Genomic DNA, 27,994 nt, shown 5'->3' on the forward strand with positions numbered 1-27,994 from the left:
TTCCCACCTCTCCCACTCTTTCAGTTCCAGATTCCAATCACCCTCTGGGTGAAAAAGGTTTTTCCCAACATATCCTTTAAACCTCCTGCCCCAAGGCAAGAATCGAACCCAGGTCCCGGTCGTTGAGGCAGCAATGCTAACCCTGTGCACCATGTCACCTATTTCACAGGATCTCTCTTGATCCAGAGGACAACAGATTCATAAAAAGTGTGGAATCAGTCCCAAAGTGGCTGCCCAATTACCTAGTGCACCAACTCTACTGTCCATCACCCTCTGAATATCCCCAAGATACCCATGTGACACTTGCATTTCTGCTGCCAACTTACCCATTTGATTTATGATGAAGGTGTTGAATTAATACAACTTTTCAGTGAAGCATAATTGAATTACATGCATTAGAAACTGGACTGATGCCATAGAACATTGCAGCGCAGTACAGGCCCTTCGGCCCTCGATGTTGCGCCGACCTGTGAAACCACTCTAAAGTCCATCTGCACTATTCCCTTATCGTCCATATGTCTATCCAATGACCATTTGAATGCCCTTAGTATTGGGGAGTCCACTACTGTTGCAGGCAGGGCATTCCACACCCTTACTACTCTCTTGAGTAAAGAACCTACCTCTGACATCTGTCTTATATCTATCTCCCCTCAATTTAAAGCTGTGTCCCCTCGTGCTAGACATCACCATCCGAGGAAAAAGGCTCTCGCTGTCCACCCTATCCAATCCTCTGATCATCTTGTATGCCTCAATTAAGTCACCTCTTAACCTTCTTCTCTCTAACGAAAACAGCCTCAAGTCCCTCAGCCTTTCCTCATAAGGTCTTCCCTCCATACCAGGCAACATTCTGGTAAATCTCCTCTGCACCCTTTCCAATGCTTCCACATCCTTCCTATAATGCGGCAACCTTAATTGCACGCAATACTCCAAATGCGGCCGCAGCAGAGTTTGTACAGCTGCAACACGACCTCATGGCTCCGAAACTCAATCCCTCTACTAATAAAAGCTAACACACCGTACGCCTTCTTAACAACCCTCTCAACCTGGGTGGCAACTTTCAGGGATCTATATACATGGACACCGAGATCTCTCTGCTCATCCACACTGCCAAGAACCTTACCATTAGCCCAGTACTCTGTCTTCCTGTTATTCCTTCCAAAATGAATCACCTCACTTTTCTGCACTAAACTCCATTTGCCACACCTCAGCCCAGCGCTGCAGCTTATCTATGTCCCTCTGTAACTTGTAACATCCTTCCGCATTGTCCACAACTCCACCGACTTTAGTGTCATCTGCAAATTTACTCACCCATCCTTCTACGCCCTCCTCCAGGTCATTTATGAAATGACAAACAGCAGTGGCCCCAAAACAGAACCTTGTGGGACACCACTAATAACTGGACTCCAGTCTGAACAGTTCCCATCAACCATCACTCTTTGTCTTCTTCCAGCTAGCCAATTTCTGATCCAAACTACTAAATCACCCTGAATTCCATGGCCTCCGTATTTACTGCAGTAGCCTACCATGGGGAACCTTATCAAACGCTTTACTGAAATCCATATACACCACATCAACTGCTTTACCCTCATCCATCTGTTTGGTCACCTTCTCAAAGAACTCAATAAGGTTTGTGAGGCACAACCTGCCCTTCACAAAACCGTGTTGACTATCTCTAATCAAATTATTCCTTTCCAGATGATTATACATCCTATCTCTTACAAACCTTTCCAAGATTTTGCCCAGAACAGAAGTAAGGCTCACTGGTCTATAGTTACCTGGGTTGTCTCTACTCCCCTTCTTGAACAAAGGGACAACATTTGCTATCCTCCAGTCTTCTGGCACTATTCCTGTAGACAAAGATGACTTAAAGATCAAAGCCAAAGGCTCAGCAATCTCCTCCCTAGCTTCCCAGAGAATCCTAGGGTAAATCCCATCCGGCCCAGGGGACTTATCTATTTTCACACTTTCCAGAATTGCTAACACCTCCTCCTTATGAACCTCAAGCCCTTCTAGTCTAGTAGCCTGAATCTCAGTATTCTCGAGAACATTGTGTTTTTCCTGTGTGAATACTGACGAAAAATTTAGCACCTCTCCTATCTCCTCGGACTCCAAGCACAACTTCCCACTACGGTCCTTGACTGGCCCTACTCTTACCCTAGTCATTCGTTTATTCCTGACATATCTATAGAAAGCTTTAGGGTTATCCTTGATCCTACCTGCCAAAGACTTCTCATGTCCCCTCCTGGCAGTAACTTACCAAGACAGTAACTTATTGTAGCCAGCTTCCAGGCCACAGCAATTATTAACATTACCAGTCAGCCAACAACACAATCGGACTTCTGATAGGAGGCCTGCCAAGGATATCGTTGAGACAAAGCATTTGCACCAGCACAAAGCTACAACCACAGTACACTGCCAGGGAAATGCTCAAACCTATGCATGCTTAAATGGCAGCAACATTTTGGCAGCTAGTAATGGGGTGCAAGAACAGGCCACTAGCCAGCTGCATTTGAAGTACACTTGGACGTCGTCATCCAAATGCACAAGACAAGATATTTGAAAGTTAGCATTCCAGAAAACACTTTCCTTCCTGACCTTGAAAACAGAGTTAAAAGTTGGAATTGCTTAGCCCACGAATATGCAACATAAGTGTTTTTTTTATTCATTGATGGGACATGGGCGCCACTGACTGTGCCAGCATGTTGCCCATTCCTAATTGTCCTTGAGGGGGCAGTCAAGAGTCAACCACATTGCTGCGGGCCTGGAGTCACATGTAGGCCAGACCGGGTAAGGATGGCAGATTTCCTTCCCTAAGGACATTAGTGAACGTGATGGGTTTTTACAGCAATTGGCAATGCTTTCATGGCCATCATTAGACTTTTAATTACAGATTTTTATTGAATTCAAATTTCGCCATCTACAGTGGCAGGATTCAAACCCAGCTCCCCAAAGGTTACCCTGGGTTTCTGACTTACTAGTCCAGTAACAATGCCACTACGCCACCGCCTCTTATGTCCATCAAAAGGAAACAACATTCACATGTGGCCTTGCTAACTTATCAAGCATGTCAAATCTCACAAGAAGCCTTAGGTTCAAATTAATCTTGCATAAGATTGGAGAGAATTTGAATAAATCGGTTAATTATGGTGCAGAATATTGTGGATCCAGATTTTCTGAAACATTGAAGGCATACAAGAGTTTAAGTTGCAAAATAATGATTGGAATCCAGTAGACAAATTTACAGTTGCTACAATCAGGTTAGGAACCACAAGAGAAATCTGAACACCCAGGAATTATTTAATAAAATTATGCTACAAGATTTCATGCTTTTAAATAAAAAACAAACTTTAATTTTTTGATTACAATGAAGTAACAATATTAACTTAACACTACAGAACACTCTGAACTTAGTTCTACTTTGTAGTTCCATTATCTTCACATTATTGGAAGTTCATTCACTTTTCCTAGGACCAACCCAAAAGCATGCACTACCCTCCGGAATTTATTTTAATTAGAACATACAGTGCAGGAGGAGGCCATTCGGCCCATCGAGTCTGCACCGCCCATTTAAGCCCTCACTTCCACCCTATCCCCATAACCCAATATCCCCTCCTAACCTTTTTGGTCACTAAGGGCAATTTATCATGGCCAATGCACCTAACCTGCACATCTTTGGACTGTGGGAGGAAACTGGAGCACCCGGAGGAAACCCACGCAGACACAGGGAGAACGTGCAGACTCCGCAGACAGTGACCCAGCAGGGAATCGAACCTGGGACCCTGGCAGTGTGAAGCCACAGTGCTATCCATTTGTGCTACTGTAATTCTCTTAGTATTCCAGCAGGTACAAATTTCATGGGAATCATTTCATTAGCTCTCAGTTAAGCAATTCTCCAATTTCTCTTTATAGATCTCAACACTGGACACTTCAACTTCCTGGTCTTGGCTTCTAAATTTCCTTGTACAGCTCTTTCAAGCTTGTTCCTGCCACAATGCTCTGTGAGAATCACTGTGTATTTCTTCCTGTAGCTTCAAACTAGGCAAATATAATACTAACACATGTCAAAGTGTTGCTGATACACCTATAAACATTGCAATGTTAGGCAAGGCCAGGTCAACACAAGCCACACAGGGAGACTATTAGATCCTTTACAGATTCCAATATGATAAATGGGGCTTCCAGGAAGGGAAATCAATGGTAGATCTGTACATTGCAGTCAACTGAGACAACATAAATTTTTTACATCAGAGAATATCTTTTGAGATTGGACAGAATTTCTTGATGATTTTATAAAATTAATATTTTATAACAAGCATTTAAATTGATCAAATTTTACAGTCAGTGATGCCACCATTAATCAGGAAGCCATTTAACCTATATGTATGAAGAGTCAGGATCAAAAGAACATTTTAACAATAGCATTAATTAACCTATTCATGGAGTCAATTTAAGTGTTTAATGAGAGCTCGTTTTAAATTGTGCAACCAGTTTTGGGAAGCATCTTAGAAGTGTACACAAAATCTGTAAGATTGTCAGCTGCAAGGGTGGGGAGTATCACCCTATTGAACATCACTATGCAAAATGAGTGGGTTATTCACAGGAGGAAACACTTGGGCTACATTTCTTTTTAATGAAGCGTATGTGAAATAATTTTAAGGCCCAGAAGTGGCCTAGAGTTAACACTACGCCCATCTTTTTAAAAAAAAGTTAAAGTACCCAATTCCCCCATATTTATATAGATGATTTGGAGTTCGGGACCAAGGGCAATGTGTCCAAGTTTGCAGACGACACTAAGATAAGTGATAAAGCAAAAAGAGCAGTGGATACTGGAAGTCTGCAGAAGTCTGCAGAGGGATTTGGATAGGCTAAGTGATTGGGCTAGGGGCTGGCAGATGGAATACAATGTTGACAAATGTGAGGTTATCCATTTTGGTAGGAATAACAGCAAAAGGGATTATTATTTAAATGATAAAATATTAAAACATGCTGCTGTGCAGAGAGACCTGGGTGTGCTAGTGCATAAGTCACAAAAAGTTGGTTGACAGGTGATTAAGGCGGCAAATGGAATTTTGTCTTTCATTGCTAGAGGGATGGAGTTTAAGACTAGGGAGGTTATGCTGCAATTGTATAAGGTGTTAGTGAGGCCACACCTGGCGTAGTGTGTTCAGTTTTGGTCTCCTTACTTGAAAAAGGACGTACTGGCACTGGAGGGTGTGCAGGAGATTCACTCGGTTAATTCCAGAGCTGAAGGGGTTGGATTACGAGGAGAGGTTGAGTAGACTGGGACTGTACTCGTTGGAATTTAGAAGGATGAGGGGGGGATCTTATAGAAACATATAAGATTATGAAGGGAATAGACAGGATAGATGCGGGCAGGTTGTTTCCACTGGCGGGTGAAAGCAGAACTAGGGGGCATAGCCTCAAAATAAGGGGAAGTAGATTTAGGCTGAGTTTAGGAGAAACTTCTTCACCCAAAGGGTTGTGAATCTATGGAATTCCTTGCCCAGTGAAGCAGTAGAGGCTCCTTCATTAAATGTTTTTAAGATAAAGATAGATAGTTTTTTGAAGAATAAAGGGATTAAGGGTTATGGTGTTCGGGCCGGAAAGTGGAGCTGAGTCCACAAAAGATCAGCCATGATCTCATTGAATGATGGAGCAGGCTCGAGGGGCCAGATGGCCTACTCCTGCTCCTAGTTCTTAAGTTCTTATGTTCTTATATGTGCAGGCTAGGTGGATTGGCCATGCTAAATTGCCCCTTAATTGGAAAAAATTAATTGGGTACTCTAAATTTATAAAAAATAAAAATAAAAACTTTGTACATGTATGAGGGATGCTGATAATTTGGAATTATTTAATACAATTGGGGGGGAAAGGAGACTATGACTTTTATTGATCAATTTAACAAAGATACGGTTCCTGGGCCAGACAAAATTACAGTTAAAGATATGAAATGCCCGAATGTTTAAAGTCCCAATATAGTATAGAGTATGTTCACTATTTGGCTACAGGAATAATTCCAAAATTGAAACCTGTAGGTCTACCACGGGAGCACAGTGGTTAACACTGTTGCTTCACAGCGCCTGGGACCCAGGTTCGATTCCCGGCTTGGGTCACTGACTATGTGGCGTCTGCACATTCTCCCCATGTGTTTCCTCCAGGCGCTCCGGTTTCCTCCCACAAGTCCAGAGAGATGTGCTTGTTCGGTGAATTGAACATTCTGAATTCTCCCTCAAGTGTCCCCAAACAGGTGCTAAAGTGTGGCAACTAGGGGATTTTCACAGTAACTTCATTGCAGTGTTAATGTAAGCCTATTTGTGAAACTAATAAAGATTATAAGAAATACCCAAAACAGGTGATCCATGGGCCCTCAAACATTGACAATTGCTAACCAAAACAATTGGCTCTATAATCCTTGGATTATCTCTGAAAATCATTGCAAATAGATTGGCCAAAGCCGTGGAATTAAACAGAAACTTAGAATTTGTTCTTCTGGATACAATAAGAACATTGCATTCCGAAAAAGTTTCAACAGTGACAAAATAGATCATGCAGTGGTCTTCAGAGATTTGGCTAAAGCATTTGATTACATTGGCCATAAACAGTGAATGGGAATTAATGATAAATGTATTACGTTGATTGATGAGGCCTTCACTAGAATTATTTTACATTGAAACATAGGAAAAACAAATTTGATTCCAATAAAAAAAAGGATGTCCAACAAGGTGACGTCATATCCCCAATACATTTAATATTGCTATGGATACATTATTGTACTCGCTGGAAGAAACCAGTGTATATTTTGCCTACAGCTTTAACTTTTACCAATGATATGGCTATAAGTGATTCACATACCAGTATGGTGTGAAGCCTGCTGATTCGAAAAATTTAGTAGTAAGATCGGTCTCAAAATTAACATACCACTGGATTTTATATGTCATTTAAGAATAAAACATTCAATTTTCATAATAGCCCATGGAAGATCAAAAGGGTCGATCTAAAATAATTACACCTGGAGAGTTTGAAAACGACCGTGGGAAAATACTTGGGTTGGGCAGGAGGAGGAGACCTCGATTGATCATTTAATGTCAAGTTTGCTTAACTCTTTGTGTGGGTTTCGCCCCCACAACCCAAAGATGTGCAGGGTAGGTGGATTGACTACGCTAAATTGCCCCTTAATTGGAAAAAGTTAATTGGGTACTCTAAATTTTTTTTTTTTTTTTTTAATTAATTAATTATTTTTTTTTATTTTTATTTATTTTTAAATAGTTTACTTAACTCTGCTCTATTTAAGAAAAGGGCTTCAAAGCACTGAGCTTTGCGCGCAAACAGTGGGTAGAGGCCACATCCAGAGTGAATTTTACACTTGGGAATTTGAAACAGAGTAGGAGCTTGAAGGTGTGTTCTTTGCTTTTTCTACTTGCTTTGTAACAAATCTTCAGAGAGTATCTTGTCCTTTTGCAGCTGAGGCTTTAAGGGAGAGTATTGGTAAGTAGTGGGCAGGGTCGGTAAGTCTTTACAACTTATCACTTGTAGTTGAAAATATGTTTTGTGGTTTATAAACTGGAAGGGCTATAATTGGTAGTAACAAAGACAAGGAAAAATGGGTCATAGAGAACTGGATTTAATCTAATATCAAGCATCGTCCAAAAAATGAATTTAAAGGGGGTAAGTCATGGCAGGAGATCTCAAAGCCTTGGTTTGCTCCTCTTGTTCCATCTGGGAAGCCAGGAACATTTCCAGTGCCCAGGACCAGCATGTTTGCAGGAAGTGTCGCCAGCTACAGCCCCTGGAAGCCTGGCTTTCGGCGCTAGACCGGCGACTGGGGATCGCAGTCTACGAGGCAGAGAGTGTCGTGGATAGCACGTGGCGAGGTGGTCACACCGCAGGCTCAGACTCTGCATGGACGATCACCAAACAGAGCAAGAGATCTAGGCAGGCAGTGCAGGAATCTCCTGCGGCCATTCCCCTGCAAAACAGATATACCGTTTTGGATACTGTTGAGGGAAATGACGTCTCGGGGGAAAGCAGCAACAGCCAAACTCGCTGAACCACGCTTGGTTCTGCTGCAGAGTGGGGGATTAAAAAGTGTGCAAATGCAATATTTACAGGGGATTTGACGGTTCAGGGGAATAGGAAATTTTGGGAGCGAGAAGTGTAAAAAAGATCAGCTGAAAGGCTTTGTGCCTTAACGCACAGAGCATTTGCAGTAAGCAGATGAACTATCGAGCAAATAGATGTAAATAGGCTATGATATAATCGGGATTACGGAGACATGGCTGCAGGGTGACTAGGAATCGGAATTGAATGTCCAAGGGTATTCAGTATTTATGAAGGACTAACAAAAGGAAAAAGGCGGTGGAGTGGCAGTGCTGGTTAAAGGGGAAATTAATGCAATAGTGAAGAAGGATATTAGCTCTGATAATGTGGAATCTCTATGGGTAGGGCTGGGAAACACCAAAGAGTAAAAAAATATTAGTGGGCATTGTATAGGCACCACTAAACTTCAATGAAGAAGTTTTGAATGGCATTAAGAGGAAATTAGAGATGCATGCGATAAAGGAACATCTGTAATTATGGGTGATTTTGATCTGCATATAGATTGGGCAAATCAAATTAGCCACAGTACTAGAGAGGAATTCCTGGTGTGTATATGGGATGGTTTTCTGGACAAATATGTTAAGGAACCAACTAGAGAACAGGACATCCTAAGACTGGGTACTGTGTAATGAGAATGGAATCATTGGCAATCTATGCAGACAATGCGAGACCCCTTGGGGATGAGTGACCATAATATGATAGAATTTTTCATCAAGATGGACAGATTGAGGGGAAATAGTGTACGAGTGTAAGCTCACAGGGTACATAAATACGGACTGTAAAAGTTTGTACAGGCACGTGAAGAGAAAAAGATTGAAGACAAATGTAGGTCCCTTACAGTCAGAAACAGGAGGAAGACCGACCTACAGGCCCTACGGTCCAGGAACCTCCCAGTCTCCCACTGGCAATAAGTCCTGCTGGATGCCCTCCACTCCGTCCGGTCACTACTTCATACAACCACCAATCAGACACCTCACGAACGTCTCCTGGTCTTCCCTTGGAAGTCCTCCTCTGGGACCTCGCTCCCGACCTGGCTGGCAGCACCCGGACCCATCCTGCTCCGAAAACACGTGCGGGCGCACAAGTCGGACCCGTTGGTCGAGAGGGTCCATCTGCTCCATGCTAACCCCCAGTACGCCTACGTGGCATACCCCGACGGCCGACAAGATACGGTCTCCCTACGGGACCTGGCGCCCGCCGGAACTCCACGCACATCCCAGCCACCAGTCCCACCCTCCCCTCCACCGCAGCACCATACAGCAGGATTGGTTCTTCCGCTGCCCCCGTCTAGGCCCCCCCCCCCCCACCCACCGACGCCCCCCGCAAGCGCTCCCTTCCCAGGTCAGCCGTTTTCTCCACCAGCGCTGTCTAGGGGTGACGAAGCTGCCATGGAGATCGAAGCCACGCTCCCGGAGTCACAGGCGCCCGAGCCTCCACCGGAGTCACCACCGAGGCTGCGACGATCACAGAGGACGACCAGGGCCCCCGATCGATTGATTGCTTCATTTTAACTGTAATCTGTAAATATAAACCACCAAATGTACATAGCTACCAGACCTTAAATAGTTACTAAACACTGTACGGAGGTATTACGGTACCTCCATAACTAATTATACCATGTTGTTATATTCTGTAGCTTCTGGCCACCACCCCCGCCGGACTCTTTTTTTAACAGGGGGTGAATGTGGTATTATAGGTATTACAGTACCTGAGGGGCTAAAGCACCATTGGTAGAACCTGTATGCTTGCTCTTGGCTACAGTGTATAATAGCTCCGCCCTCATGGGCGGAGTATAAGAACCCATGCCACCCCAGCTGCCCTCATTCTGTACCTGAGCTGCTGGGGGAAACATCTAGCTTATTAAAGCCTTCAGTTGGACTACAACCTCGCTTTAGTGGTCATTGATCGTGCATCAGTGCTGCCGCTTCGGTTGGAGCCTTGCCTCCCAAATATAATCTCGGAGGATCAAATGGGCTTTGTGAAGGGCCGACAATATACACCACCTGTAAAATGCTTTCCCTCTCCCTCTCAGAGCCCGAACCGGAGGTGATAGTATCGGAGGTGATAGTATCTCCACGCTGAAAAGGCATTTGATAGAACGGAGTGAGAGTATATATTTAAGATTGTGGCGAGGTTTGGTTTTAGCCCAAAATGTGTTTATTGGATTTGTCTATTGTACAAGATCCCCACTTCCAGTGCTCGTATGAATACCTTGAACAAACGGGACACGAGGCAGGGCTGCCCAATGTCCCCACTCCTGTTTACTCTGGCAATAGAGTCGCTCGCTATAGTGTTGAGGTCCTCTGGCAAATGGAGGGAGTGAGTCACAGAGGAATGGAGCATTGCTTGTACCTTCATGCAGACAACCTATTTCTTTATATTACAGATTCAGCCCCCTCCAAAGGCAACATAATGAAGTTACTTAGCATCTTGGCTCCTTCTCTCCTTCTCTGGGTACAAATTGAACTTGGGCAAGAGTGAATATTTCTTCCGTTAGCCCCACTGGGAGACAAGCTCAACTGGGGATGCTGCCTTTTTGCCTAGATGAGACACACTTCCGCTATTTGGGGATCCGGGTGGCCCACAACTGGGCCTCACTTCACAAAGTTAAATCACACTAGTCTGATTAATATCAAAGCAGGCTTGCGTAGATGGAACAACTTTCCCTTATTCTTGGCAGGTAGGGTTCGAACTATTAAAATGACCATACTCCCAAGGATTTTAATTACTTTGAGTCTCCCAATTTTTCTTCCTAGAATCCGTGGTGTTCCTTCTCCAAAGGGACAGACATTGGGGGGGGGGGCTTGGCCCTTCCCAGTTTATTGATTTATCACTTGGAAGCCAATATTCAAAAACTATAGTTGTGGTTTAGCGATCCCGGGCCCATTTGGGGACAACTTCTACATCTGGAAGCACTGCATCTTCTCTTCTTGCAGTAATTACTGCACCATTGCCTTTGTCCCATTAGACTTTCCTCAAATCAAATGGTGGTCTCCTCCCTTAGAATTTACAAACAGTTAGGCAGCATTTCAAGCTCCTTTCCCGGTCTTCGCTAGCCCCCCCATTTGTAATAATAGTCTTTTCCTATCTGCTGGTTTGGACTTGACATTTAAATCTTGGGAGGTGAAGGTCTGGAGCGGTTTGGGTATCTGTTCGTGGAGGATTGCCAGTTTTAAGCCCTTGCTGAGAAATTCCAGTCTTTTTCGGTATTTCAAGCTTGTGAAATATTGAGGAATCGGAGGTACCAAAGACTACATTTGGCGGAGTAGGATTTTTCTCCAGAGACAATTTCTGATGTGAGACATTAAAAATGTTAAAACACATTTAAATGAAAATTGTACCTTACTGGAACCCAAAACTGAGACTGTTGGGAGGCTGTACATTCTCTACCTAAAGCATTAAGTGGCAGCTGTGAAGCTGAAGTCTGGTGATCACACTGTTTTACATTTAACCGTGAAACATTAGAGCCTGCATTGGGACTACAATTGACGTAGATTTGAACTAAAATAACTGCAGGCACAGATCAGATCACTGATGTTCAACAGAGTTGTTCTCACAGCAGATCATGGAGCCCTGAAATCAGTAAAATTAAGACTCTCAGCAGTGCCCAAAGCACAATCAGCTACCAAGTACTGTTGTACTCTTACTAAAAACCTGAGATGCTGCACCCTCTGCTGTACCATAGTGTACTGCAACCATTTAAAATCAAATGCAACACTTGAGCAGTTCATTCAGATACCAGCATCTTCCACATATCTGACCAAACCACGGCCCGAGTTATCACACAGACAGTTTTGCAAAGCACGACAGGAATTACCAGTGTACTAACACCAGTTTAAAAAGAACCACAGTGAAGTGTTGGGTGCTCTGAGGTACAGACGAACCAACACGGTTGCGATTGGTACAACGCAGTTTTATTCCATTTAACTATTTATACATCAGACTTGGTACTCAGCACGTTGTGTCTTGCTATGAGGTCCTGGCCCTGTGCTGTCTCCAGATGGACTGCCCAGGAAGTGTCGTGTTTCTTGTCTTATATGGTGTCTGCTCTAGTCTGTTGTGTTGTGTGCGCTAATTGGTCCGTTGGTGTGTCTATCATTATGTATGTGTTATGATGTATGTTTGAATATCATGACATCCCCCCTTTTTTACAAGATTATGCGCCTACGTGGTTATAAATATAAATGTGTCCTGAGTGCAGCTAAAGGTGTGTGTGTGTGCGTAATATTTACATCATGTACATGGGGCTTAACTATATACAAGGGGCGATGTCAGGTGTGACATGCTAACGAGGTTGTACCATAACAAAAGAAGAACAACGTTGAAATTTGGAACGATCAAACGAGGCCTGTAACGATAAAACAGTGACATGTTATAAAACAGTGGTTGCAAAAGTTTGACGTGTGAACAGTCTCATAAGTCCAGTCTAGTAGGTGGGCGACGAATTTGGGTTGACCGCCTCAAGGGTGGGTCGAGAACCACCGGCTGAGGTGCGAGCCTGGCCACGGGCGGCGACAGAAGGGGCATGGTATATGGCAGCTCCACGAAGTCGCTATCAGGAACCAGTGGAGGACACGGCGTCTGTGTAGGGTCCCGCTGCGAGGGTGAAAGTAAGCGAAGGGCTCAGCGATTGCGCCTACGCACGGATCCATCCGGCATGCATACCAGGAACGAGCGGGGAGCCACGCGTCGGAGAACTTCGGCAGGTGCTGACAAGCCACCATCTGGTAGGTGGATGTGGACGTTGTCTCCAGGGGCCAGGGAGGGAAGATCAGTTGCCTGTATGTCGTACGACCTCTTCTGGCGACCGTGCTGCAGTTGCATCCTATGCAGTACCGGAGCATGGTCTATTGTTGGTGCCAGGATGGAAGGCACAGTGGTTCTGAGGGCGCGACCCATCAGCAGCTGTGCTGGTGAGAGACCAGTGGCTAGTGGGGCCGAGCGATAGGCCAGCAGGGCGAGGTAGAAGTCCGACCCGGCGGCAGCAGCAGCCTTGCAGAGGAGCCGCTTGGCAATGTGAACGCCCTTCTCCGCCTTTCCATTGGACTGGGGATGCAGAGGGCTGGACGTCACATGTGTAAAGCCATACGAAGCAGCAAAGGACGACCATTCATGGCTGGCAAAGCAGGGCCCATTGTCCGACATGACAGCCATCGGAATGCCGTGGCGAGCAAAGGTGTCTTTGCAGGCCCTGATGACAGCAGACAACGTCAAATCGTGCAGGCGTATGACTTCTGGGTAGTTTGAGAAGTAGTCAACTATGATGACATAGTCCATGCCGAGCGCGTGAAATAGGTCGACACCCACCTTCGCCCAGGGGTACGTCACCAGCTCATGGGGCAGAAGCGTCAAGAGGTTGCGCCAGCTGAAACCTTTGGTAGGTTGTACAGTTGAGCACCATGTTGGCAATATCGTCACTGATGCCCGGCCAATATACCGCCCCTCGAGCCCTCCATGTGCACATCTCGACCCCCAAGTGGCCTTCGCGTAGTTGGTCGAGATCCAGCAGGCGCATGCTGTGCGGAATCACAATCCGGTCCAGCTTCAGAAGGACACCATCAATGATGGCTAGGTCGTCTCGTACATTGTAGAACTGCGGGCACTGCCCTTTGAGCCATCCTCCCGTCATGTGGCGCATCACTCGCTGCAGAAGGTGGTCGGCCGCTGTCTCTCGGCGGATACAGGCCAGACTGGAGTAGTCAGCCGGCAGATTTGCCGCTGTAAAAGCCACCTGTGCCTCGACCTGACATACAAACCCCTCCGCATCTGGCGGCGTGCTCACTGCTCTGGATAGGGCATCCGCCACGATGAGGTCCTTCCCTGGAGTGTAGACCAGTTGGAAGTCGTACCTCCTGAGTTCAAGTAGGATGCGCTGGAGGCGAGGGGTCATCTCGTTCAGGTCCTTGTTTATTATGCTGACCAGGGGGCGGTGGTCAGTTTCAACCGTGAAAGACCATAGACGTAATCGTGGAACTTGTCTAAACCGGTTAGCAAGCCCATGCATTCTTTTTCGATTTGCGCATAGCGCTGCTCTGTGGGGGTCATGGCCCGTGATGCATAGGCCACTGGGGCCCATGATGCCGTGTATTCCCTCTGCAGGAGCACTGCTCCAATGCCGGATTGGCTGGCATCAGTTGAGATTTTGGTGGTACGAGACGTGTCAAAAAACGCCAACACTGGTGCCGTAGTGAGTTTGCGTTTGAGCTCCTCCCATTCCAGCTAGTATGAGTGTTGCCACTGGAACTCAGTGGATTTTCTGACGAGGTGGCGCAGAGTTGTCGTGTGGGAGGCAAGGTTGGGAATGAACTTCCCCAGGAAGTTGAACATGCCAAGGAAGCGTAGGTGAGCCTTCTTGTCGGCCGGCCGCGGCATGGCTGTGATGGCACTCACCTTGTCTGCACCCGGACGGACCCCTGACCGGGAGATATGGTCCCCCAGAAACTTCAACTCAGTCTGGCCAAAGGAACACTTGGCTCAGTTGAGGCGCAGGCCGTTTTCCCGTCTGCGGGCAAAAACGCGTTGGAGACGATGTATGTGCTCCTGCGGGGTGGTGGACCAGATGATGACATCGTCCACATATACCCCTTTGATGCCTTCCATCATCTGCTCCATGATTCTATGGAAGACCTCGGATGCAGAGATGATGCCAAATGGCATCCGGTTGTAGCAGAACCTGCCGAAAGGGGTGTTGAAGGTGCATAGCTTTTGGCTGGACAGGTCCAGTTGGATCTGCCAAAACCCCTTAGAAGCATCCAGTTTCGTGAATATCTTTGTCTGGGCCATTTCACTGGGGATCTCCTCCCGTTTGGGTATGGGATAATACTATATTATTATTGAGCACTTTGGGGTCAATACAGATGCGGAGCTCGCCAGAAGGCTTCTTGACACACCATGGAGCTGACCCATGGCGTGGGCTCAGTGACCCTGGATAGGACCCCTTGGTCCTGGAGATCCTGCAGCTACTGCTTGAGGCAGTCTTTCGTGGCGCAGGAACCATGAACGACCGGGATGGCGTCCGGTTTGAGGCGAATTCGGTAGGTGTATGGCAGTGTTCCCATGCCTTTGAATGCCTCCTGGTTGTGGGCGAGGAGCGATTGGAGCTGTGCGTAGAACTCTGCATCCGGGAAGTCAGACGTGTCGTCTGGAGAGGGAGAATTTGTTGCACAAGGTGGAGAGCCTTGCATGCCTATGCGCCCAGCAGGGAGTCCTTCGATGAGCCAACTATCTCGAACGAGAGTGTGGCCGTGTGTGTTTTGTGTGTCACCTGGAGCTGGCAGGATCCCATGGCCAGGATAACGTTCCCGTTGTAGTCGACCATCTTGCACCGGCATGGCTGGATTGGTGGTCTGACCTTCATGGCTGACCATGCTATGAGGTTGGCGGAGGTGCCAGTGTCCAGGCGGAAAGTGATCAGCGATCGGTTGACGTTTGGGTGGCACTCCATTCATCGCCCGGATTGATGGTGTTGACCCGGTTCCCATCAATGACCGCAACCCGGAAGGCGTCTTGGTCATCTGTGTCGTCGGTTTGGATGTCGTGATGTGGAGGCTGAATGGTCTGCACGTTCCTGCGAGGTTGTCGGGAGATGTGGAAGACCAACAAGTTGAGCCGCTCGACAGTAGGTAGCGTAGTGGCCCATCTTGCCACAGCGTAGGCATTGTCGGGTTTTTGTAGGACATTGCCCTTTTAAATGTGCAGCTCCACAGTTGCCGCACGTCATGACGTTCGTTACGCCACTGCGCATGCGCAGTTCGGTCTTGTGCCTGCGCAGCACGTCCCTCAGTGGTGCTGTAGGTTTTGGCGCGCACAAATGCGGGAGGCCTCAAAAAGCGCGCGAAACGGCCGCCCTCGTCCGGGCCGGGAGAAACTCGATTGCCTGGATGAGTTTGGCCTGGCTTGCCGATTCGATCACGTGGGACCCCTTCCGTGCTGATTCGGTCGCCTGAAATTGGGCATAGCGGCTGGTCGCATTCTCATGCAGGACACAGGCTTCAACTGCAGATGCTAGGGTCAGGCCTTTAATTTTTTTTAGAAGCTGCTGGCGTAGGCCACTGGAGGCAATGCCAAAAACGATCTGGTCCCGGATCATGGACTCTGAGGTGGTGTCGTAACCGCAGGACTGCGCGAGTATGCGGAGGTGCGTCAGGAAGGACTGAAAGAGCTCATCCTTACCTTGCAGGCGCTGCTGAAAGACATACCTCTCAAAGCTTTCATTGACCTCAACATTGAAGTGCTTGTCGAGCTTGAGGAGGACCGTGTCATACTTAGCTTTGTTCTCGCCTTCCGCGAACACCAAGGAGTTGTATACATCGATGGCGTACTGACCTGCGGTAGTGAGGAGCATGGCAATCTTTGTTTCGTCCGAGGCGCCCTGTTTTTCATTGGCTTGCATGAAGAGTTCGAAGCGCTGCTTGAAGAGCTTCCAATTTGTGCCCAGGTTCCCAGTGACTTGCAACGGCTGCGGTTTGTTGTGGGTGTCCATGGCTCAGGACGGCAGATTTGCCGGTAGGTATCGATTCACTCCTGGTATCATGAAGTGTTGGGTGCTCTGAGGTACAGACGAACCAACACGGTTGCGATTGGTACAACGCAGTTTTATTCCATTTAACTATTTATACATCAGACTTGGTACTCAGCACGTTGTGACGGTGTGAGTGTCTTGCTCAGAGGTCCTGGCCGTGCTGTCTCCAGATGGACTGCCCAGGAAGTGTCATGTTTCTTGTCTTATACTGTGTCTGCTCTTGTCTGTGATTGGCTGTCGTGTTATGTGTGCTAATTGGTCCGTTGGTCTGTCTATCATTATCTTTGTGTTATGATGTATGTTTGAATATCATGACACACAGCGCTTAAAATCAAACCTAAACACTTCAATTAGTTTTAGATTTGCTCCTCATCAAGGTAAGTCTCAGGCTATGGCACTGAAGATGCTGGCAGCTATCAAGTAGCAAGCCCAAATTGCAAGCTTTAGAAGGATTACAATAAAACACACTTGCTACAAGCATGGCTTAGTGGAGACATTCTTAATCGAGTTAGAAAGTTCTGGGTTGATGTAAATCCAGGTTGGTACTTCAGTGCAATACTGAGGGAGCACTCAGTTGTCAAAGGTGCAGTCTTTCAGATGAAATGTTGAACTAAGATCCCCCCAGACAAGTTTAACCCCGTTTTGAAAAGGCCTTGTTTAAATGTTGCGAGAAGGTAAATGAAGTTGACACTCCAGTACAATACTACATTCAGAGGCTCATCCTTAGAGGAAAAAAATAAACTAAACTGTTTGCCATCTCAAAGGAACACAAAAGATCCTATGGCAGCATTCAAGTAGATGGGGAGTTCTCCTAGAGTAGCCAATGGTTCTCTTAACACAAAATCACAGCACCTGACGATTCTTCTCATTCCTATTTGTGAGCAACTGGGTGCCACGATTGACTGCCTAAGAGTAACTATACTGCAAGAAGTTGTAAAACACTTTGCGAAGTCCAGACATTGTGCAAGACACTTATTACAATCCCAGACCAGATCCCAACAGTTGCTAGGATACCAGACAGAAACCCCAATATTTTATTTTATTTGAGGAAAGGATACTTCGCTCCAGGAGTGACTCCACACACAAACATGGCAGAGACGCAGAGGGGCAGAGACGCAGAGGCATCAGGAAACAGCTTGCAGATTCTTGTGTCAAATTACTGTTTAACTTCCTAACATTTGGCAAAAGGCCCCTGTTCCGTTCACAGCAAGATGTAAACTGAAACTCAATACCTGACTGCTTCAGCCCCTGGCTCCTCCCATTAACTACATCTCTATCCCACCAACTTGATATGACCATCTTACTAAGGCTAACCACAACCCCTCAATTATCTAAACCCCAGGGAACCTTAACTCTATAAAAAAAATTCCATTTGTCATAATTAGGTAAACACTGGAATGTTTTGGAATGAATTTTCTCATTTTTACAATGTTTTAATTCCCCCTTTTGTAGCCCGTGTCTGCCTGTATTTTAAACCAAGATTGTTAAAAAACATTACTGCAGCAGTCATATACACACACCAGTCCAAGCTTTTAATCATTACGACACCAGATACATGTAACACAATATATATCTGAATTCCCACATTCAGTCTAAGTTGTTATTCACCAAATCAAATTGCCCAGCAATTTTCTTCTGAAACCATCACAAAAATTAGAATGACTTTCAGGAGGATAGAAATACATACACCTTGTTCTTTGCTCCATGTACTAGGATCTCAATCTTGCTTATAAATCATGGTTTCAGAGTTTCAACCCTCTCAACCAACTCCCAACAACCCAACACTCGTCAATACAATACTGAACCTGTGACTGCCCCACCACCCCACATCACACACAAGGTAGAATGACTATACAATAGGATTAGATGGCAATTTCAAATCTACTATGTACAAGATCTGAAGAGACATATAGCAGGCATGTATCTTATAGAACAGGAGAGATTTAACAACCTGAGATTAAGGAGTTGACCCCATGAGAATTTCTAACCAAAGGTGGAAATTCTGGCCTATACTCAACTAAATTGAAAAATCTGATTTTTCCAGACCACAGCTTCAAAGGGATCTCATTGTGCATTTAAATTAAAGCAAAGGTGATTAAATATCTCATGTAGTTTCTTATAAGCACAATTTTGACTGGTCAAATTATGCTTCACTCCTTGAGCAGATTTTAAAATGTAGTATGCATTTTCTTCCTGGACTGTAGATTAAGATTTAAATTAAAATCTAGTAATCAAAGTTCAAGATTAAAAAGTGCAAAATACAGCAATCAAGCAGATTGCAATTTATACTTTAATGTAGCATTACAATTACTCACAGGGATTCCTTGCAGCTGTGGTTTATCTAACAGATTGTGAAGTTCGTTTCTAGAAGCCTCTATTTTATCACGGTCTGCAGCATCCACCATGTATCTTTAAAAAGAAGAGAGTGTAATATCAGCATTAATGCGACACAAAAGTGATCTCAAATTTGGTTTAAGTCCTGTATGATTCAATGGTACAAACCATTTTCCATTTCTGTAACTCTGCAACCTGACACTAGGAGATCTATGACAATGCTGTTGTATTCATATTAAACAGTTTTTTGGGGAAAAGTTCTAATATCTTGCTCAAATAAGATCACAAAAAAACAGATATTTAGTCATTATTGCATTGTTAACCACATTCATAAATTATAGCAGAATACCGATATTAGTCTGTGATGTTGACACAACCAAAGCAGACAAAAGCATCGCTGTGGAAACCACCTCAAGTGCCAGGGCAGTTTGCAAACCACATGTGGTTTTGAACCTGTGGTTCAGTGGGTGCATTTTTGCGTACTGCATCAGTCACTCGTCTCACATGGGGCCAGTGCTCATTTGGCTAGACAGCAGGTTCATGATGCAGAGCCAGGCAGGCAGCGAAGGTCCAATTCCTTTCCGGCTGAGGTTATTCATGAAGGACCCGCCTTCTCAAACTTGCCCCTCGCCTGAGGTGTGGTGATCCTTGGATTAAATCACCACCAATCAGCTCTCTGCCTTAACGGGCAAAGTAGCCTATGGTAATCTGGGACTATGGTGGTGGAAATCTGGAACTCTCTGCCTGAAAAGGTGGTAAAGACAGGAACCTACACAACATTTTAAGTGCTCATCTAAATGCTTCTTAAATGTCACTGCATACAAGGTTACAGGCCAAGTGCTGGAATATGGGACAGGAATAGGTAGGTGCTTGATGGCCAGCCCAGACACAATGGGCCAAAGGGCCTCTTTCTATACTGTAAAACTCTGATTATGTGGCTAACTGCATTTCTGAATAGGAATATAAAATGAATAATAGTTATTGTGTATATGATCTCTATGCTCATTGGCGCAGCATTTGCACTTGTGCAATGATCTTTCACTGGAATTGGAAAAGTTTAGAGCAACAAGTTTTAAGCAAGGACAGAAGCAGGGAAAGGGGAAGGAACAAATAATGGGAAAGTCTGTAGTCGGGTGGAAGAAATGAAATGAAAAATGGATGATGGTGCAAGGCAAAAGAAAACAGCAACGTGACAAGAATTGGGGCCAGGGGAGCTGTAAATCAAAGCAGAATCATCAATAGCTGCTGTTTGAAAAAAATGGGGCAGAGAAAAATCTAAAATTGCTGAACAGAATGAGGAGTCTAAAAGACTATAAAGTAACCTACTCTAAAGAGTTCCGAGCTTACAGGGAGCTCTAAAGGGAAACTGCAGGAGGACAGATGCTTCAGAGCAACAGTAGGAGTGAGAAATAAAATGGCAGGCAGATGGAAGCTCAGTCAGGCTTGCAGACTCAATAGAGGTGTCCTACACTCAGCAGTCACTCAATCTGTATTTGGTCTTCCCAATGTAGAGGAGACGGCATCGTGAGCAGCAAATACAATATACGAGACTGGTAGTACAGGTAAATTGCTCTTTAGCCTGTGAGACATATTTTAGACTCTGATTGTGAAAAAACATAAAAAGGACAAGCATTGCATTGCATGGTTGCACAAGAATGCAATTGAGTGTTGGGGGTGATCAAAGAGTGGATCAAGGTGTTTGGTGATGGAGGGTGGGGGATGCAGAATGCTGAAAAGCAGGAAATACATTTGGTGGCAATGTCCCACTGGAGATGGCAGATGACCCACTGTGGTGTTTGGATGGGGTGGATTGTGAGGACAACAGAATCTACGGAGGTTCTTTTGGGAGTGGGGGGTGAGGAAGTGCAGGAAATGGAATGAATATTGTTAAGTGTGGGAGATGACTAAGTAGGACTTGAACAAAAAATATGCTACCTTCCCAAAGAGAAGGCAGACACAGCCAGGACCCATATGGCTTCACACAGCAACTTATTTTAATTTGAAGTAAGTGACTTTAATTTGAAGTAAGTGAGTGGAGTCAAAGGAGTTGCTCAATGAGAAAAAGTTCAACCATGTGGAGGATGTTGGTGAATGGCAAACAATTTGGTCGTCAGTTAAGTAAAAAGCCGAGAGACCTCAAACTCATGTTGCGAGTGAAATAGAGATGTAGGGCAGGAAATTGGAAAATATTAAAGGGGCTATGGATGCTAAGAATCACAGAAGAGACTGGACAAAGGGAGGAAAAAAGGTAGAGGTAGGAAGAAATCAGTTCTGCAGCAAGACAAGCTGAAAATTCGACCAGAGAAGTCCTATCTGTAGATCTTAAGGAGGTGGTAAAACAGGACTGCATGGGGATGGGGTTTAAGAGGTTTTGAGGCCTTGGAGGAAACATCACTAGGAAAAGAGGTAAGTAACAATCTTGAAAACAATTTCATATTGTCCACTGGTGGGATCATGATCCATGGGGACATTGGAGGTGCTATTTATCCTTTACTAGATGGCGGATGGTTCAAAGAATGTCAGGCTTGTCAGCAAGGTTTATTGGCAATACTTGGATTGGACCGGAGAGAATATCTTTTGTCTTCCGCCATCTTCCAGCATTACCTACTCTCTCCTATCTTCCACCCATTCACACATCTTCCCTTTGTTTGGTCTACCCTGCTTCTGCACTTGTTTAAAACCTGGTACACCTCTTAACTTTTGCCAGTTCTGATGGAAGGCCATCAACTTAAAATAACTCTTGCGTCAGATATTGCCGGAGGTGCTGAATAATACCAGCATTTTCTGTTTTCACTTTACACTTGCAGCATTAGCACTTTTCCCTTGCTGCATGTACGCTCGTTAGCAAAACGTAACGTGCAAATGATTTCTGATCAAGTGCTTCAGGTCCTTGATTACTAAATGGTGCTAAATGTTTATGATGTAAATATACACACATGAAGTTAATTTATCCACACTGTGCAAGTGTTTTCTACTAATATTAGCACAAGCGATTGAAATGGTGTTACCACAACCAACCCTGGTTTAGGACAACAAGGGAAAGCCAACTTTGGCTGCACGATATGAATGTGGTGAACTATTCAAGTAAACTGAATATTTGCAATCGTCCACTGAAAACCACTTCTCCAATGGATATCTGACCGTTTAGAACTAGTAACATTACTTAAATTTGCTATTGAAGTCTATTTTTGCATCAGCAGTACTGTTGGGACATAAATGCAGAACCCATTTTATAACTTGGAGAAGCATTTAAAGCTTCTTGGTTCTTGCCTGTAGCCAGTTAAAATGGCTAACTCCCGATTTAAATTGGCTAACTCCAAATTTAAAATGGCGAACGGCAAAGGCTGATGGGAAAGTCAGCCAACAGGACACAAACGAGCAGCTGCAGGTTGTGTGTGTATTTACCTCTGGAAAGGCCAGACAAGATCGATACCAGAAACCATCAGCATAACAAAACACCAGCCATCTGCATATTAATGAGCAATCCCCGGGAACAATGAGCAACATTTAGACAATCGCTGGCTTTGAAAGCAGACCAAGGCAGGCCAGCAGCACGGTTCGATTCCCGTAACAGCCTCCCCGAACAGGCGCCGGAATGTGGCGACTAGGGACTTTTCACAGTAACGTCATTTGAAGCCTACTTGTGACAATAAGCGATTTTCATTTCATTAAGCAAAACCAGACTCTTTGGCGCCAGCAGAAGCCTACACAATGCGAGGTGAACGACCACCTCAGGACCACCCATCGATCAGTGAACCGCTCCAGCATTGGAAAAAAATCGAACAAAGTGATTGGGACAAAGTCCAATAACTTGGAACCAGGTACAGGGTCCGCCCCGAAAGGCGGGAAGCCCCTGGGGACTATAAGAATCAAGCCCAAGTTCAAATCGTTCTTCTTTACCGGGTCACTCAGCAAAGCGAACCAACCCTTGACAGTGACCGGTTCAGCCGCCGCCGATATCCAGTAAGTCGTACTTCAACGCTCGCTACGAGATAGGCACTCCTAGCTACCAATCTATACCAACTTCGAATCCCGCAGGCTCAGAACCCGAACGAAAGGCCATTTGTTTCCCTGACCTGGTGGGCAGTTCCAAGTTAAGTATTGGCCTGTTAGTCGTAGAAGTAGTTTAGACGTAGAATTTATGCATGAGTAGTGATTACTGTGTATAATAAATGTGCTTTGATTTAAATCTTACTAAGCGGTGTATTGGATTATTGATCATTACTCGGACTTGAACCACGTGGCGGTATCATGAAGGTACCTGGCGACTCAAGAACAAAGGTGATAAAACAGAGCAATTAAACTACGGCAAAAGTTAGCAACATGCCCAAAGCCTGGACAAAATAGGAACAATTGGCATGTGTTCTTTCATTCCACATTCGATAAGACTCCTGTGAGGCATCACGTGAACATTTGGTTAAGTTAGCGGTATATAAATGCAAGAAAGTTCTTAGAAGAAAAATAACTCAAAAGGAATATAAATGTTTGACAAGTTATGGAACCCATGGCTAAAAGTAAACCAGTGGCATTGTTGACAACAAACTGATGTCAGAAAGGCTTCTGGTTCAATTCCAGAACTTTGCAGTGAGCCATTGTCCAAGTTCACCACTGAATCACAGTATAATACAATGCTGAATAGGCCCTTTGGTCCATCGGGTCTACACCGATGCATGTAAGTCACCTGACCTGCCTACCTAATCCCATTTGCCAGCGCTTGGCCCATAGCCTTAAATGTTATGATGTGCCAAGTGCTCATCCAGATACTTTTTAAAGGATGCGAGGCAACCCACCTCTACCACCCTCCCATGTAGTGCATTCTAGACCGTCACCAAATCGGAGTAAAAAAATCTTTTTCTCAAATCCTCCCTAAACCCTTTGCCTTGAATTTGTGTCCCCTCGTAGCTGACCCCTCAATCTTGTACAACTCGACCAGGTTGCCGTTCAATCTTCTCAGCCCCAGCGAAAACAACCCAAGCCTATCCAACCTATCTTCATAACTTAAATATTCCATCCCGGGCAATATCCTGGTGAATCGCCTCCAGTGCAATCACTTCCTTCGTATAATTTGACCACCAGAATTGCGTAGTACTCCAGCTGTTGCCTCACCGAAGTTCTATAAAACCCTTGCATGACTTCTCTGCTTTTGTAATCTATGCCAAGACTGATAAAGGCAAGTGTCCCATATGCCTTTTTCACCACCCTATTAACCTGCCCTTCTGCCTTCAGAGATCTATGGACAAACACGCCACGGCCCCATTGTTCCCAGTGTCAGGCCATACACTGAACACTTGCTTGTCAAATTACTCCTTTCAAAGTGTATCACCTCACTCTAAAGGGTGAAATCCATCCGCTACTTTTCTGCCAATCCAGTCTATATCCTCTAATAACCCAACACACTCAACCTGAGTGTTAACCACTCGGCCAATTTTTGTGTCATCCACAAACTTACGGATCCTACCCCTCACAGTCATCTATGTTGTATAATGACATAACAGGGGACCCAGCACAGATCCGTGGTACACCACTGGACACTGGCTTCCAGTCACTAAAGCAGCCGTCTGTCATTATCCTCTGTCTCCTACAGCTAAGCCAATTTTCAATCCACCTTATCAAGTTAACGTGTATCCCACGTGCATTTGGCTTCTTTACAAGTCTCCAATGTGGGACCTTGTCAAAGGCTTTGCTGAAATCCATGTAATCTACATCAACTACACTACCCTCATCTACACACCTGGTCACATGCTCAAAAATTTCAATCAAATTTGTTACACAAGGCCTCCCTTTGACAAAGCCATGCTGACTATCTCTGATCAAACCTTGCCTCTCCAAGTAGAGATAGATTCTCTCCTTCAGAATCTTCTCCAGTAGTTTCCCTACCACTGATGAGACTCACGGGTCTGTAGCTCCCTGGCGTATCTCTACAACCCATCTTAAACAGTGGGACCACATTAACTGTTCATCTGGATCGATCATTTGGCCAAGATAATGGTAAGTCATTAACACTTAACAGCTCATTCCATAAACATGCCATTACTTAAGAGTAAAGAAACAATAGGAAATAAACTGGTGGAGAAAAAAATAACCATCACCATCTCAAAGTACTTTATTTATCCTATCTATTTAAAGTTGATTAATGTTGATTTCGAAGAATTCTACCAGGTCCAGTGCCTGATGTCTCCATGAAGACAATGGACTTGGTAAAAAAATCTGAATTTTCAGTAAAGATATTTCCCAAATGATATTCAATAACTTTGGTGTTAAGTATGGGTTGAGCAGGAGTAGGTTCAAGTAACTGTGCAGGTTTGTACATTGGTTTTCCAAGAATGACATTCTACCACTGTTGTGGACACGCATTCATTGAAATGCAAGATGGCAACTTCATAAATGGCATTTGCTGGATAAGCAAATTTCTCCAATACATTTCCTCAATTAAAGACAAGATAAAGTCCTGATGTAGCTTGAATGTTAAGGTCACGTGTCAACAAAAGTCATTAGGCGAGTCCTCAGCCCAACCATTTTCAATTGCAGCAATGACCTTCCTTCCGTCATAAGGTCAGAAATTGGTCACTGATAACTGCACAATGTTCAGCACAATTCGTGACTCCTCAGATGCCGAAGCAGTCCATGACCAAATGCAACAAGGGGCGAAATTCTCCGGAAACGGCGCGATGTCCGCCGACTGGCGCCCAAAACGGCGCCAATCAGACGGGCATCACGCCGCCCCAAAGGTGCGGAATGCTCCGCATCTTTGGGGGCCGAGCCCCAACATTGAGGGGCTAGGCCGACGCCGGAGGAATTTCCGCCCCGCCAGCTGGCGCGGAAATGACATCTCGGGGCGACGCATGCGCGGGAGCGTCAGCGGCCGCTGACAGTTTCCCACGCATGCGCAGTGGAGGGAGTCTCTTCCGCCTCCGCCATGGTGGAGACCGTGGCGGAGGCGGAAGGGAAAGAGTGTCCCCACGGCATAGGCCCGCCCACGGATCGGTGGGTCCCGATCGCGGGCCAGGCCACCGTGGGGGCACCCCCCGGGGCCAGATCGCCCTGCGCCCCCCCCCCCCAGGACCCCGGAGAATCCAGCGGGGGGGCCCGCCAACCGGCGCAGCCCGTTCCCGCCCCTGCCAAATATCCGGTGCCAGAGACTTCGGCAACCGGCGGGGGCGGGATTCACGCCAGCCCCCGGCGATTCTCCGACCCGGCGGGGGGGTCGGAGAATGACGCCCATCACCTGGACAATATCCAGGCTGGAGCTGAAAAATGGCAAGTAATATTTGTGACATACAAGTGCCAGGCCATGCCCAATAGAGGATCTAACCATCATTCAATGGCATTATTATTGCTGAATCCCCTGTGGATACAAGAGGAGGTCAGAGACGAGGAACCCGGTGACAAACAATTTGCTCCCGACTCCCCAAAAATTGTCCATTATATACAAGGCATAAGTCAGGAGTGTGACGGAATACTCACCACATGCCTGGATGAGTGCAGCTCCAGCAAGTTTAAAACACTATCCAGGACAATGCAGACCGCTTGATTGGCACCCATTCCACAACCATTCAATCCCTCCATCACCAACGAACAGAAACAGCAGTGTACACCATCTACAAGATGCACTGCAGAACTCACCAAGGCTCCTTAGGCAACACCTTCCAAACCCACGACTGCTACCATCTAAAGTAGCGGGTGCTCGGGAACCCCACCACCTGGACGTCCCCCTCCAAGTCACACCTCATCCTGATTGGAAATAATATTGCTGTTTCTTCACTGTTGCTGGGTCAAGTTTCTGGAACTCCTTCCCGAACAGCACTTTGGGAGTACCTATTTGTCGGTGGGATTGCAGTGGGTTCTGTGGACTCAGGTTTGAATCCCATGGCAAGATTTGAATCCAGTAGAAGTATCTGGAATTAAAAGTCTAATGATGACCATGAAACCATTGTCAAATATGCCCTTCAATGAAGGAAAATTGCCATCCTTACCTGGTCAGGCCTACAAGTGACTCCAGACACAGCCATGTGGTTAACTGTTAAATGTCCTCTGAAATGGACTGGAAAGCCACTCAGCTGAAGAGCAATTATCGATGGGCAGCACGCGCTGTCCCAACCAACAGCACGCGCTGTCCCAACCAGCAGCACGCGCTGTCCCAACCAGCAGCACGCGCTGTCCCAACCAGCAGCACGCACTGTCCCAACCAGCAGCACGCACTGTCCCAACCAGCAGCACGCACTGTCCCAACCAGCAGTCCCAACATCCCATGAATGAATTTTTAAAAAATGTTTTTTTTTGTTGTTTTTTTTTAAAGTTCTATCAACTGAAAAATTCAGGACCAATTATTAATCCGTAAAGCTGTATGCAAGTCATAGGAAATAATTAAATTATAAAATATCAGTTCATCCATCAACACAAGGTTCTGCCAGCTTAATAAAATTATTGGTAACTTCTGTTCTGGGTTCTGCCCATTCTGGAAATCTGTTTTTTGTGATGTTTATTTCAGGGCTGTTTTTTTTGCAAATGTTTGAGGATCAACAGATAGGTGTTCCCTTGGCACCTTGGTCTATTTTCCATGTTGGTAGGGGTTTACCTGTTGTCTTGTGCCGGCTCCAGGAAGGGCTGTCCCTGTGTCTGGTTCCATTAGTATGGGGGGGGGGGGGGGGGGGGGGGGGGGGGGGGGGGGGGGGGGGGTCTCTCCGTACTGGGCGGTTCGGCCTTGGCTGGCCCCCATTTTGACCTTGACCCTGTCATTGTGGTCGTGTTCTTTTCTCTCTTCTCCCCCCCCCCCCCCCCCCCCTCCTCCGCCCCCCCCCCCCCCCCCCCCCCCTCCCTATTTCTATTGGCTTCAAACAGGTCCTGGTGAAGCCAATTTGGTGAATGGCTTTCTGTCTTGTGGAAGCCCTCCTCCGACCCCCAGATGGTGAATTTGATTTTCTCCAAGTGGAGAAATTCCGACAGGTCAGCCGAGCAATTTGCAGCTTTGGGTGGTGCTGATCGCCAGTCGAGCAGGATTCTTCTGCATGCGATTAGGGAAGTGACGGCTAGGGCATCGGTCCA

At 45.8% G+C, this 27,994-nt stretch overlaps 1 protein-coding gene across 1 annotated transcript in view; it reads right to left on the reverse strand.

Moving 5' to 3' along the window:
• The window catches only part of arl8ba (ADP-ribosylation factor-like 8Ba), a 78,778-nt gene that overhangs the window by 10,956 nt on the left and 39,828 nt on the right, over positions 1 to 27,994 (reverse strand). The window contains exon 4 of the mRNA XM_072472134.1: positions 18,934 to 19,027. Within this exon, the coding sequence (XP_072328235.1) occupies positions 18,934 to 19,027 (94 nt within the window). The remainder of the gene's footprint in view (positions 1 to 18,933; positions 19,028 to 27,994) is intronic.

The sequence above is a fragment of the Scyliorhinus torazame genome, chromosome 13 (assembly GCF_047496885.1).
Source record: "Scyliorhinus torazame isolate Kashiwa2021f chromosome 13, sScyTor2.1, whole genome shotgun sequence".
Lineage (NCBI taxonomy): Eukaryota > Metazoa > Chordata > Chondrichthyes > Carcharhiniformes > Scyliorhinidae > Scyliorhinus > Scyliorhinus torazame.